The sequence below is a fragment of the Photinus pyralis genome, unplaced genomic scaffold, assembly GCF_008802855.1.
Source record: "Photinus pyralis isolate 1611_PpyrPB1 unplaced genomic scaffold, Ppyr1.3 Ppyr1.4_LG7, whole genome shotgun sequence".
In the NCBI taxonomy this organism is placed as follows: domain Eukaryota; kingdom Metazoa; phylum Arthropoda; class Insecta; order Coleoptera; family Lampyridae; genus Photinus; species Photinus pyralis.
Window position 1 is genome coordinate 1155725 of NW_022170738.1, and position 12909 is coordinate 1168633.

The 12909-nt window shown below is 36.7% G+C and overlaps 1 protein-coding gene across 1 annotated transcript; it reads left to right on the plus strand.

Moving 5' to 3' along the window:
• Nucleotides 1-11723: 11723 nt before the first annotated feature.
• Nucleotides 11724-12689, plus strand: LOC116175443 (jerky protein homolog-like). The gene is made up of 2 exons (XM_031493569.1): nt 11724-11837; nt 11895-12689. The coding sequence occupies exons 1-2, from the start codon at nt 11724-11726 to the stop codon at nt 12687-12689; spliced, it is 909 nt and encodes a 302-aa protein (XP_031349429.1).
• The last annotated feature ends 220 nt before the right edge of the window (nt 12690-12909 follow it).

Consider the following 12909-nt stretch of genomic DNA (forward strand, 5'->3'; position numbering starts at 1 on the left):
ATTGATTTTATAGTAGGTACTTCCAACTGTGTTCAAAATGGAAAGTATTCTTCTTCGGAAGATAAATGCCAAAACATTGTTTATGCTGCAGTAAACAATGCACGGAATTTGAAACGAAAAGAAGATCGCCCACAGTACAAAAATTTATCAAAACTAAAAACAATGAACTAAAGAACGTCTTGCTATCAAAATAATGAAGGAAGTGGTAATTTTAACGGTGCTGATAAGTTACATGAAAGGCTTGAGGTTTTAGAAGCAGAGTCTGTTGATTGAAAATATTATCAACTGCGTCTTCCCGAAATATCCAGAAAGCTCGAGAAAACAGAAGGTAAGGATCTAGACCATTGCAAACTCTATGAGCAACAGGGCAAGCGGTTTGACACTTCACTGCTCTGAACCCATCGCCCCCGATCCCATTATCATTTGACATCATTGAGCATTTTCGAAATCTACGTCGTTTGATACCACATTTCCCTATACCTACTAGCATCAAAGGTTTCTAAGTTATTTAAAATATTTCAAATTTTTTGACGTTTTACTGCTTTCCTTTAGCGCCCTATGTACCTATGACACCGTTGCCTTGAATTTTAAAGTCAACAATACAGACGTGATGATACATGCGAATGATTTAAATTTTTATCGCCCTTCTACAGGATGTTTTAAAATTAATGGTGAAGTGTAATAACTTCAAACCGTAAAAAGTAGATTTTTTTAATAAAACCTGCTTATTTTTTTCCACTTTCAAATGTGGAAAAAATTCTACAGTGATGAATTATTACCTTCGCTACACATACCTGCTATGATTTTCGTTTTATTTAAGATTTTGACCGTTATAATATGCATAATTTTCTTAGGAAGCTTTGAAATAAACGCATTAGTTGATGTCATTGTACCATCCTTGGAAACATTACCCGGAGAAAGCTACTGGTTTCAACTTGACGGAGCGCCGGTTCATTCTACCCATGATGCTTATATGTCTTTGAACATTCTTGAAGACATGTGGGCAAGGCCCACAGATCTGAGCTATTGTTCCTCTAGATCTCCAGATATAACGCCACTGGACTTTTATGTGTGGGGTCTTATAAACACAAAGTCACACCATTTCTTTCTGAAGTGGAAGTGAGAAGAGCTTTCGATGAAATGGAGTAGGAATTAGGCGACTACCAACGAAGTTAATCAGAGGATGTCATTGTATGTACTGATTATTTCAAGGCCTCCTAAGACAATTATGCATATAACGGGCAAAATTTTAGAAAATCTTAAAGAAAACGAAAGCCATAACAGATAGGGACATTTGAAAGTGCAAAAAAATAAAGCAGGTTTCATTTGAAAACATCAATTTTTTAAGTTATTAAACTTGACAATTAATTTTCAAACACCCTGTAGAAGGGCGATCAAAAATTTAAATCATTCGCATGTACCATCACGTCAGTATTGTTGATTTTGGAAGACTTTTTGACACTCAAGTCAACGGAACCATAGGTACAGAACGCTAAAGGAAAGCAGTGAATATCTTGAAAACCTTTGATGCTGGGTATAGGGAAGTGTGGTATCAAACGACGTAGATTTTCATGCATATTTCGAAAATGCAATATATTCTATTTAAAATAAGAAAGTTGCCAATCAGAAGTGAAATGATCATGCTAATATTTTCCTTCGATAGATCATAAAAAAAACTATGTGGGTATGCAAATTTCCAGATTTAAATATTAATGGGAGTCTAAATACTTTTCGGTAACGGTTTGCGTGAAATAGCCTGTATAACATCCATATTAAATATGGCTATCAAATCGATGTGGCATATAAGATTTTCGCGCGGATAATACGGAACAGGCTAACTGAGCACCAGGAACGAGTCGTGGGGGAATACCAAGGAGGTTTTAAAAAAGGACGAAGTTCAACGGACCAGATCTTTACGATGAAAATGCTGCAAAGCAACAGTTACGAACAAAATTTGGGACTGCACATACTATTTATTGATTTCCGCCAGGCGTATGACACCATTATCAGAAGAAAACTGTACGATGCCCTACAAATCTTCGGAATCCCGACGAAGCTAATCAATTTGGTAAAAATGACGTTAACCAATACCAGAAATAAAATTATGATAGACGGATGTGTATCGGAAAGTGTGACTGGAAGGATAGGATTAAGACAAGGCGACCCAATCTCAACGGTGCTGTTTAATTTTGTTCTTGAAGCAATTGTGAGAGAAAGTGGGATGGAAGGGGGCGGAATCATTTATCAAAGAAGACACCAAATAGTCGCTTATGCAGATGACTTAGCGCTAGTAACAAGCTAGAAAAGATGTTTGGTACACTAGTAAGAACGGCGAGATTGTATGGGCTGGAAGTAAACGAGAATAAAACGAAATACATGGAAATGCGACAAAATGTAGGCACTAGTAATACAGGCGTCATTTTCCAGGCGGGTGAGAGGACATATAGTTTCGAAAAAGTCAACAATTTCAATTACCTTGGAGTCACAATAACGAATACGATGGACGAGAGTGTGGAAATACACAAACGGATCACTAGGGGGAGCAGGGCGATAGGGGCGATTAGCAATATGTTAAATTCAAAGGAGATATCTCGAGCGGCAAAGCTGAGAATGTACAAAACGATTGTACGACCAACCGTAACGTACGCAATTGAACTGTGGGCAATGACAAGTCAGATGGAAGGAAAACTGGGAGTATGGGAGAGGCGGGTGTTAAGAAGAATACTGGGAGGAGTGAAAACCGAGGATGGTGAGTGGAGACGAAGAACTAATAGAGAAGTACAAGAAGCTTACGGGGACATATCGATAGTGACGTTCATAAGAGCTCAGAGGGTTAAATGGCTAGGACACGTCGTTCGAATGGAAGAAAGCAGGCACGCAAAAAGAATGCTGGAAGGGGGAACTGGCGGAAAAAAGAAAATAGGACGGCCAAAAAAGAAGTGGCTAGATGCAGTGATCAAAGATGTGAAGAGTGTGGGGCAGAAGATTGGAAAACCAGAGCAAGAGATAGGGTAAAATGGAATAAAGTAGTGTATAAGATTAAACAGATGTGAAGATTAGGAAAAAGTCAAAAATTTAATGTAGAGGTAGAAAGGACTAAGCCATGGGTCTATAAGGCCCGTAGTGGTGAAATATATATCAAAAGTGCCTTCAATAAAAGCAGACTTGTAACCCCGCTCGATAAGAGACATGATGTAGATGATGTATATGATCTACAGAAGGCGTGAAGTAGCTAAAGAAAATGTATGGGAGGGCTCAAAAAGAGCTACGTTACTACGTAACACACTATATATCGTTTACGTCTTGTACAAAAGAGCTTAGAATTGACAGACGATTCAATTGTGAAAGAACAGCAGTTTTACAAGTCGACCTTAATATAATATTTGTATTTTAGCTTGGCTAACCAAATATCGCAAAAACTTCTTTTGTTCACATATAATTGTTGAGTTGGAACTGGTTTTTTCTAATAGAAACCATAATTAGTTGTGACTTTATTATTACTAAAATGACCCATTCGAGAGGCAGATCAAATCCGCAGATTTAAAATCCGATGCAAAATCAAAGATCGGTCTGAATTACAGTCTGAATCACAATTAGGATTAGAGTCTTAGAGCGTTGAAATCAGTCGGAATGACTACAGAGAAAGAGCCGGAACCGTGTCAAAGGTCACACTAGAATTATAGACAACATCAGAGTCTGGTTTCGACGCAGTCAAAATGAAAATCAGAGTATCGATCAGTAAAAATCATATTAGTAAACATAATGGCCAGTGGACTAATCAGTCAGGGGCAAAATTAGAGACTGAATAGAAAAAAATAATTATTATTCAAGACAGAATCAAATTCGACATCGACATTAGAAGCATCCGCTGTAATCAGAGCTGGTGTACGAATGACCGTTAGAGAAACAAGCAAAATCAGAGTCCAAAAATAGATTCAGAACTACAGTCGAAGTGGAAGTGAGAATTAAAATTGGGATTAGAAGAACGAGGACCAGTGTCAATGTTAACTGCGGGGTCAGAATTCGACCAGAGTATAGGAATCTGGCTTCGAGTCTGATTTAAATTTAGGGTCAGTACAGGTAATCAGATTCAGAATCAAAAGAGAGTCACGTTAGGAGTCCGTATAGGTAGTAATCGGAGGGAAAATCAGAATTCAGTTCATATAGTCAAAATCAGGGTCAGAATAGACAGAAAGATTCACGATCCGGTTCAGAAGCAGACTCTTGATTATAATAAAATTGACGACTAGAGTCAGAACGAGAGCCGGAACCGCAATTATGGTTAGAATAGACAAAAAAAGGATCGTGATTCGAGTCCAAATCAGATTCAGTTGCTTTGTTTTTGTGTCCGCTTTTGTTTCCATCTCTACTTTTCTTTGTGTCCGATTTTGTTTTTATCTGCGTCTGTCTCCGTCTCCGTTAGGGTGCTTTCACACACACCGGCAAAACCGGAGCCGGTTCCGGCGCCGGACCGGAAGGAATATGCACACATACCGGCATTTGCCGTCACCGGATCCGGCACCCGGTAAAACGAAGAAGGTTCGGTCAACGCTCGGGCAGGCACCATTTTAGTTTGATTCTGAACGACGCGCGAGAAGCATTGCCATTATGATTAGTGAAAGACATAGGCGCCGCAATTTACTGATATCACTACATCTTAGGCGAAAATATAGGAAACGAGAACGCCAGTACTGGGTTCATCCCATTTTAGCTGTGAGGTATACTGCATTCTGCATTCTAAAATAAAAATATGAGCAAACACTATCCCGACACCGGTTTTCTCAGCTGCGTGTGCATGATTCCATAACTTAACCTTGAAACCGAAAAGCTGCTTCCCGCCCCGGCCACCGATTTATCGAGTTCTGGTCCGGCGACACAAACAGCCGGGACGGCATTACGCCGGATCGGACTGTATGTGCAAGCCCAAATTTAATTACATTGCATCCGGCGCCGGAACCGGAACCGGCTCCGGTTTTGCCGGTGTGTGTGAAAGCACCCTTACCGTTTCCGTCAGCACTAAGGGCTAAAAATTTTGGGGGATAATGTAACACCAGGTGGTCTTGGGGTATGGAATATCCCCCAGCTCTCAAGAAGAATAGATTACCTTTTCTTGAAAACTACTTTGCTCAATAAATCAATCTTTCCCTGGTTCCATACTCCCGACCCCCCAGTTCTACGTTCATCCCTAAAATATTTGATTCATGATTATTTTCGAAGGAAATTTTTCATACACGAAAACTCTAAAGACTGAACATTTTGGGGGAGAATGTCACACCAGGGAGTCCTGGTGGAATACTTACGAAGAATAGATTACCTTTTCTACTTTCTCAGTTCCTTTCAGGAAAAGCTTTAAGTGTGGAATAGCTTAGAAAGTAAACTATTCCGGTTTCCCTATCATTCACGGAGGTAAGGGATGAGTTCCGACTTTTGTCTATCCGAAAATAGTTCTATTTCGATGCAACACCCTGTACCGAGGGTCCTATCAAAACGCTATTATAATGCTGCATCACAGAAAAACAATAAGAATGAAATTACGTAAAAATCAAACATTTTATTTATTATCAGTCAGTTTCAGGGTCAGTTTATTGAGTTTAATACCGTCGTAGGTCAATGTATTTCACTTTATACTTTCTTTTAATGTAGAATATTGCAAGTTTAGAGAAGGTTCTGGGATATCCGCATATTTCCCACGTTAGTAAATGAAATTTAAATAAAATGTATTGTTGATTCATTCATGGTTGTGGTTGTATCAAATTTGTAAGGTTATTTAGCGTGTTACTTACGACAGACTCACCCTACCACTATCCATTTGGTTGATAAAAATTCTCACCTTTAAAATTCCTTTACGCTATATTAGAAATACGAGGCAGAAGAACCAATCAATTGTTTCATAAGATAATAATGATACCAACACACATATAGGCACAAATTATTGAGCTAAGAAAAAGAGGAATGGTTTTTAAGAAATTTAAACATAAGGAAGATATAGATACCCAGAATGTCCGAACTAAGTATCCCCTACTAACTAATTTCAGACATTTCCAAGTCTTTCATCTCACTCCATTAAAATCTTTAAAAAGTGTGGTGGTGTTTCAGGAGTAGATAGCTCGTTCCATCTTTAGAGACGATTCAAAACGTGTATCTATTTATAATTGTGCAGGTAAAGTGTGGCGAGAGGTTACATTTCAGACGTCCCACGTGCTTTTAGTCAATGGTTTAAACCATAGAAACAAAATAATTCTAGCACGCGACACGATGTTAACATGTTAGAGTGATCTATTTGGGGGTGCATATTTTGCACGAGGTACTCTTTCTAAATAATAAACCAACTTTCGTTCTAGGTATATCCTAGTATCTTACAACGTTCTCAACTGATTTTTTTATTATCCATTAATCGTTGGCGAAATAATGGATGATTTGGAGGAATAATCCAAGAATATATAATTTCAACTCACCCCTAATGAAAGTGAATGCGAAGTACAAAATCTAAAGCTGAAAGAGATTAAAACCAAGAGTATTTCCTATACCTACACTTTACTTTACTTATATTTACTATTGAGAATATTAACTTAATAATTTTTTTGTTACAGGTACGTACAGCACTGTCCTTACAATAATCCAGATATAAGCAAGTGGATCAGGTAAGCGTATATATTAAGATAAACACATTTAAAGATGTAATGTGTGAAATATACACGTCAATCAATAGTTATTTACATAAAAGTCAGGAAAATGACACATTATAGGCGAGGAAATATTGAAGTATTTTTGATCTGGTCATTACCCCTTGGTTATAAACCCTGGTATAAACGGAACTTTTTTGAAATTTTTAGCGTTACAATTGGTATAGGGTCGTACATTTATGATAAATGAACTTTTAAAACTAAACCTGAAGAAATCTAGTATTGATATGTCAGCCTTGCTTGTAACAAGGGAAGGAATTTTTAATTATAGTGCAACATGGCATGACATTGACAACAATAATTAGGTCTTTAACTGCAACATGCTTTGACAGTGACAGTAATAATTAAGTTCTTAACCGGTACCTAAGTGTTAAGCAATTCGTCAGTACAAAGCCGGCTAGCGAATTAATTTTCAAACCCATGAAAGGGATAAAATGATGAATTCGCATCGCAATCCTTATATATGTCCGCTTGCACCGACAAATTTAAGCGAAGCTTAGATTAAGAGTATCGTAAAATCCATGGCAACGATTATTGCGACAATGGTTGGTATGGATTTTAAGCTACGCTTACGCTAAGGGCAGCTTAACTTTGTCGGTGGCAAACGGCCATTAGAGAATTATCGAATTGCAACTGTTATTTGTTTACTTTTCAGAGAATTAAAATACTCGGCATGTTAAAATTATAAGGTCAGGTGAAAGGGATGTCAAAAATAGAAAAGTTTCCACTTGTAAAGTTGACCTAAGATTAGCAGGCGAAGTTAGTGCACTTTCAAGAAATTGATCAATTTTTCATGTCCAACAGTTACCTAGATCACTATTAAGACTCAAAAGCAAGAAAATGGTAAACGCCGATGAATTATTTACCCTGTAAAACTTGATTTGTGAGATAGCCGTAAGATCGAGAAAGCATTGCGTTGAAATCTGATATGCCTAAAATAGATTTTTGGGTATAATTTTTCAGATATTTTTTTATTTGCTACGCATGACAATATAGGGCGACTAGAAGAAATTTCTTCCGAATATTATGCTACTAGAAAAACATGTTTTTAATATCTCGTAGATATTGTGATTACAATTGTAATAATTCTCAGTTGCGGTAACGAATGAAACGCATTCACACATTTTCCTTTTTTTCAAATTCCTGAGTTAATTGGTGCTTCAGGAATGGTCACGGAATATAGTGGACCTACTAATCAGCGGAAGCCAGATTTGTAATTCTGTCACGAAATCCTGCAATTTATTATAGAATCTGCAAACGGAAATTTGTCAATGTTAAAGGTGTTTTCTTCACACTGGGATATTGCGCCAGTTTGCTTGAAAAATTATATAACCTCATAACTCGGCACGAGATCCGTATACACCGTAGGTAGAAGATCCCAATAGACGGATTGCGGTGGCGTCTACTTCCCACTCGTAATCTAATTAATATCATTTTACACGTGTAATTAATTAACTTTCAAACCTTACATAATTATTAATATTTCCATTTACGTAATAATTTAAAAAATTACGCGTACGTTCTCCGTATGCATCATAGCTTTCTTTACGTGGATATCCCCAAACATTGTCGAGCATTGTGTTAAACTAACCTGCAAACTTAATAATTTTTTAAAGACCCCGCAATGGTTTTTTTGTGCTGAAGCACAAGAAAAGCGGACTAATCGTACACCTTCCTAACGCAAGAGAACAATTACGCAATGCTTACACATAGAAGGAACTATTACCTGAGTCATTAGGTCGGAACATAGAAATCATTAGTTGTACTGTAATAATAACAACAACACAATTAGCTAAACAATTGGATACTAAAATGAAAATGATGAGAAACTTTTTTTTTACTTTACGGTGTTCGTTCCGCCTAAAACGTTCACTGAATGCATTCTGTAGATTTTTGGCAAAAAAAAGTGTGCCATGTCTGCCGATTTGTTTATCTTCCTGTGATTGTACCTACATCAGTTAACTTTGGTCGCCGAATTTTAAACAATTTTGGTTCAGAATCGAAAGTGAAGATTTGCTTTTCTATTTTTTTGTAATATGTGGACTGGATCTTCACTATTTTTTAATGCAGTAAAATTAATAATTGAAAAGGAGTATTACCTATATTAGCCGAAATAAGCTTAGGATATTTGATGATGATGATGTTCTTGTTGTGATTACATACAGTACACTCAAACACGAAAGTGATTCAGTACAAATCTCAGTATTCAGTAAGCAGATTTCCCATAAAAAAATGCACCACAATTTAAATTCGTTCTGTGCTCATTAGTACCTTATGGTACCAAAATACTTAAACCATACCGTTAATTACTGGTACTAATTCAAGTTTAGGATCCTTATAGATATTCAGTTATGTTGTTCTCGTGTGTGAACAATAGTTCGCACCCTGGAGATTTCGTACCCTAAACATTTCGCTCCCGAAAAATTAGCACCCTAAAAATTCGCTCCTAGACATTTTGTACTCTGGATATTTCGCACTCTGGACATTTTACTCCCGGACAATTCACACTCAAACAAGCACTGTAAACATTCGCTCTTGGATAATTTGCATCTTGGACATTTGGTTCCCGTATAATTCGCACCGGAATAATTCAAAAGGGTAACTTTTATCAAGACAATTCTCTCCCTCAACATTTCAATATGGTAAATTTCGTACCCGCATCGTTATAGCATACAGATAATTAATAATTGGGGAAACAAACCGAGTATTTCCGAAGATTCGGAAAGTGCCGATTTGGTTTTTATTTTTTTTCTGGTGTTATTGGAACAGATAAAAAAAATTTAAAAATCACTTTCTCATTGCTACTTTTTGAGCTCTACAAGACTCAGTTGAGAGATTTTTATACAACGTCCAATACAACGTTTCGTTTCATCAAGGTTATTTTTTTATATGGCCCAAAAAAAAGTACATACTGTATTGAGTAGCAGTTGTTATTACCAATACAACGATATACGGTACAGAAAAAACCAAAAGTTGAAAACTGTTGGTCTCTATAGGATGGTCCACTAGCGCACAACACCCGTATCGTGCTATCGGACAATTTTCCGCTAGATTTTCGGTTTTCCCAAAAAATTTACCTTATAGGTATGTCACACGATTATGAGCGGGTACACCATCCTGTTGATACCAACATGGGGACCAACTTTTGTTTGTTTGTCCCGTACATCATTGTATTCGTAATAAATACTACTCAATTTAGTATGTACTTTTTCACGGGCCATATAAAAACATAAATTTGATGAAGAATTCTCAGAAACAAAACATTGTATTGAAAATATCTTGTGTTTTGCAGTGCTCAAAAAGTGGCAATGAGAATATGTTTCTTATTTTTTGTATCTACTTAATTTTTTGTATCTATGCAAACTTCGGTTTTTCTGGCACATATCCGGAAATGTTCCTAATTTCTACACACTTCTTTAAACACTGACTTTGGCCGTTTTCCTAAATTTCTCCACGTTTTCTCAGAATACCTTACTATTTTCTCAAAATTTTCACTGATTTCTTCAAAAGCTTCTTATAATCCGCTAAAATTTCCTGCACGTCTTTAAATATGTCTTGCATTGACAGATTTCCCTAATTGTTGTACGAAGTAAAATATCATAATCATTTTCAAATTTTCATCCTGTTTCGTCTGAATTTTTCATTCTCCAAAATTGACTCTAATTTCTCCAAATTTTCTCATCTCTATACAAATCTACAACCTTAAAAACTCTTTATTTTGTTATGTTGATTTCTCAAGGTATATGACCAGGATTGTGTCGTATAGCTAATACTTCTTATCACATACAAGTATTGAATATTTATTTGAATTACTCATTCATACCCTGTATCCTTCAAAGTATTCGCTCAAATTTGAAAACTAAACCATAAGAGAGCTCAACCCAACGTTAAATTCAAAATTATTGAAGGGCTGCTTAGAGGGATGAGGAATTTTTGAGTAAAAGATGTCCCCCTTCCAACCAAACTCGAGCTCTTTCCAAAAAACTATTTCCCTACGAGTTATTAAGTCTGTTTCGTTTTCGTTGTGCCACCCTGTATATTTCTGAAATATGTCACTACTTGTGGAAAAAGTCAGGGTATTATTATAGTTTTAACCATCATCAACTTTGTTGTTTCTTATATAAGTCATTTTTATTTTTTGTGTTATTTGATAGAGCATTTTTTTTAGTTTCAAAAATGTAAATATCACTATTTTTCAATAAGAAATTAATTCGTAAAACCACCCAAGACTTGCCAGGTAAAAAAGAAGATATTTTAACAAAATCATTTTTGATATGCGAGTGATAAATAATATTTTAACTGGTATTAATCAATTCATTTTAAGATTGTTACAAATTTATTGTTAATTAAATGTAAATAAATAACGCACGTAATTAAATAAATAAATAATATCTTGTATTTTTCCTAATTTTGTTTTCTAGAACGATTAATTTTGAGATATTAAATTAGGGGAAGGGAGGGTAAGATGGCTAGTCGGGTAAGATGACGAATCGTTTGTTGAAAGGCTCAACCACCAGATATCGCCGATTTCTACAGTTGAATTACGCGCTATTAGGATACCTCCCACGCCCGTGGTAACAGCGCGCATGTTTGGTGCTTCACAAGTCAGCCATGCCAGTTACTTAAAAAACTCGTGCAGTTGTTGTAATATTTTCATTCACTTAAATAGTGTATAAATTGAAAACGGTAAGTTCTTATATCTGTAGGATTTTTTTAATGGCAGAATTTGGTGTTCTGATATCGTTGAGTGATTACGCAATTCGCTCTTAATGTTCATTGCAAATATATTTTGACATAACTGAAAAAGCAACCCATCGGATAAGATGACGAATAAACAATACGGCTAAGATGACGAATTCGTCATTTTACCCGAAATGTTCGTCATCTTACCTATCCTCATTGCCAAAAAATTGAATTTGTTTGTTTTTTCGTAAAATGTATACCTATTACCTATGTTCTTTTTTTGAAATAGTGTTGCAAAAATACCGATAATGGGCAAAACCTATCACAGGAAAACAAATAGAATGGTCTCGCGAATGTATGATTGAAGCTTTAAACAAAGTAAAGCAGGGAGATTCAGTAAATGCCACGGCAAAGAGGTTTAACATACCGGAAGCGACTTTAAGACGTTATGCCAAAAACTATCCCAATAACGTAGGTCTTATAATTAATTATAATTCTCTCAACTAAGTAAAAATGTTGTTTTTTTAGAATTTCCCTACAAGTACTGGACGATTTAAAACCACATTTTCTGAAGATCAATTCCTGAATCTTAAAAAATACGTTGAGGATGTCGATAGAAGAGCTTTTGGAGTTACTAGGGAACAGTTTGCCCGAATTGCTTTCGATTATGCGGAATCACTTAACATTCCACATAGATTCAATAAAGATAAGAAAAGAGCAGGAAAAGATTTTGTTCAAGCCTTCATGACAAAATTTAATTTTTCACTACGTAAACCTGAAGCAACATCTGCTGCCAGGTTGGCTGCCTTTAACAAAAATAACGTCGAATCATTCTTCGATCTCTATAAAGAAATCCTTGCAAACAAGAAATTTGAACCTCAACAGATCTACAACATAGATGAAACTAGTTGCTCAACAGTACCCACCAAGACACCAAATGTACTGAGCCCAACTGGTAACCGCCGAGTTGTAAAAGTCCCTTCGGGCGAACGGGGCGTGAACGTCAGTGTTGCGTGCTGCTTCAATGCAACCGGCCACTACGTGCCCCCTTTCTTTATTTATCCACGTGTACGTATGCAGTCGCACTTTTTGGCTAACGCCCCAACTGGATCAGGAGCCGCTTGCAATGAGTCAGGCTGGATGAAATCTGAAACTTTTGTCCAATGGTTAGAACATTTTGTAAAACATGTTAGGCCGAGCAATTCTAACCAAATCCTCCTACTCATGGACAATCATTCGTCGCACGTAACATTGCAGGCTGTAAACATGTGCCGCGAAAATTACATTTCCGCCACATACAAGCCATCGTATGCAGCCACTTGATGTTGGTTTCTACGGTCCGTTCAAAACAGCATACAGTCGTGCCTGCAATGATTTTTTGATGGAACATCCAGGACAAACCATTGGAATTAAAGATGTTGCTGGTATATTCAACGTGGCCTGCAGCACAGTAGCTACAACTCGTAATGCTGAGAGAGCCTTTAAATCCACAGGACTAGTTCCACTGAACTCCCAGGTATTTAATGACAGTGATTTTGAGCCC